At 37.0% G+C, this 2500-nt stretch overlaps 1 protein-coding gene across 1 annotated transcript; it reads right to left on the reverse strand.

Annotated features, from left to right (window-relative positions):
- On the reverse strand, positions 1–2500 carry LOC124885387 (rust resistance kinase Lr10-like; the record flags this gene model as incomplete). Its single annotated transcript, XM_047403847.1, is given in 1 exon segment — positions 1–2500. A coding segment is annotated over 1 exon segment (570 nt), but the record flags the coding sequence as incomplete, so codon positions are not given.

Raw genomic sequence — 2500 nt, forward strand, 5'->3', positions numbered from 1 at the left:
CAACTTTTTTGTATTATTATTTTTATAACACGCTAAGATTAGGACCATGCTTAAAATACATGTAAAATCAAGCATAACGTTTTGGTAGTATGAGAGTGATTTAGACATATATTAAGACCACAAGAAACTTCTAGCTCATAATCAAGTAAAAAACTTCTTTATCGGTTGATTTCTTATGAAGTATCTTGCTACAATCAACTTTAAACAAGCATTACTTCTAGATTCTGAAATATTTTTGAGATCAAGACCCACCAAATGATACATATTTGAATTATCTTTTCAACGCATCCAGCTTCACCTTAATTTGATATCGAAGTAAAAACTTATGGTCAATTTACTAAAGCACTGTTAAAATTGTCAGTGATGACTACTCAGACACTACGAATCGTCGTTAGTCCCTACGGATCATTATGAGACACTATGAATCATAGGGTGACTCGTAGTGACAGCATAAGGGCCCAAAATTTGAGTCCTAGGCAAAGACTCAGGTTACGACTTGTTGCCAGACTCTACGAGTCGTAGCTAGGATCGTCGGGGCTGTTTCCAACTATTTTTCTGACTATTTTAAAGGGGTTATTTGGTCTTTTTGCAGTATGTCGTTTAAGCTACCCAAAGGATGAATAATAATTTTAAACCCCCACCCCTCACCCCGTCCTTCATTTCTCATAATTCACTACACTTGAAAATTTAGAGAGGAGGAGTGATTTTTCTCCTTCAACCAAGGGCTAGGGGTCTCAAACTTCAGTCTCCAAATTCAAAGGTGTCGTCAAGGCTTCTACTTTAAGCATGTGAGATATCACCAATGAGTTTGCTTTCACACATTGAGTACTATAATTCAATTTCTCAAGTTTAATTCACCCTTCAAGCTTAGGGTTTCTATGTAAAGTGTGAATTCCTTTAGTTTTCATTTTCTTGCTTAAACAAAGAATATATGTTTTTTTATAAATTTGAGAATCTTTCATACTCACAACTATGAAATCTCATTCTATTGATAAATTCTTGATTTTGGGCTTATGGATTTCCTTATAACTTTCAGATTGTGGTATTGCCATTATTAGTTGCATTCTTTAGAAATGGTGGATTATGAACACCCGATGACCTAGAATTTCATGCATATACTTTTAGTATTTTATCCTTTAATTTTTGCATGTTTTGAATGCTTTGAGATAATCCAACATTTATGCCGAAGACTTAAGGTTTTGAAAATCTCATTTGTTTCCAGTGTTTCATAGTAGATAAAAAGTACTACTTACAAAGAAGCACTATGTAATACACACATCTAATGTCAACTGACACTGACCACACGGTTGATGTGTTCTTCCACCTTACAACATCATGCTAATATCTGTCAGAAAGTTGCTCTAGCGTACATTTGACCTCGTAAGTAATTTGCTTTTGGTGTGTGTATCTGCAGTTAGTGCGAGATTTGAGCACTGTATTTGGGTAGATCATCAGCCTCCTATGTGGAAAGACTGAACCTAAAGTCTATGCGAAGGCCAGTTAAACTTAAAATGATGGTGTCTTTCTAGATATCTGTTGGAGTCCCACATTGGTAGGTTAAAGGGTCCTTGGTCTCTTTATATGGTCTTGGGCAATCCTCCCCTAGCAACCAAGTCTGTCATATATTTCCCTTTCAACTTTTGAGTATAGATATCTCCCAAACCTATCAAAAGATTTGGCCATTGACCGGTGCTTTCACAGATGTAATATCTATTTTTTATTTACCCCTTCCTAGGAGCTCCCACCCATTTTGCTCCCTTGGTGACTCGAACTTACAACCTTAAAAGTTGGAAGTGAACGACGCTTGCATCCGAGAAGCTCCCTCTTGTCATGTAATCACATTGCAGCGATCATGCGGTTGGCAACTGGCCCTGGCTAACAACAGACTTCATAGAATATATGTCATTTTAAATATTGTATCAACTATGAATCAATCAGAACAAATGTCTACTTCTACGAGATTATTATTAGGATTTTCTAACAAAGCCATTGAATCAGATGATAACGTCATAGAACTTTCCATGACCTGATTAAACAACGGACCAGTCAGTTGAGATTGAAGAGGCTGAGGAGGTACTTCTAGCACTTCACCTTCACCTTCAAGCATTTCTACTACTTTACTCATCGAAGGGCGTTGTACTGGGTTTGTTTGTATGCACCATAATGCAACTAAACTCATCTTTCTAGTCATCTTCTTTTCGTCATCATCTGCTTCTTCATCCAGCACTATCTCCTTGCCCTTGTTGAACTTGTCATAAATCCAATCAGGGAAATATTGGCTGGAATTCTCTTCATTTTCAACTACATTTCTCTTCAAGTTCAGCATTTCCATTAGTAGCATCCCAAAGCTGTAAACGTCAGCTTTATAAGAGATCTCTCCAATGCATCTGTTGATCAATTCGGGTGCGACATATCCGATCGTTCCATGAGCAGCTGTGAGAGTCACAATGCTATTATCTGTTGGATATAATTTAGCAAGGCCAAAGTCAGAAATCTTTGG

The sequence above is a fragment of the Capsicum annuum genome, unplaced genomic scaffold, assembly GCF_002878395.1.
Source record: "Capsicum annuum cultivar UCD-10X-F1 unplaced genomic scaffold, UCD10Xv1.1 ctg48769, whole genome shotgun sequence".
Lineage (NCBI taxonomy): Eukaryota > Viridiplantae > Streptophyta > Magnoliopsida > Solanales > Solanaceae > Capsicum > Capsicum annuum.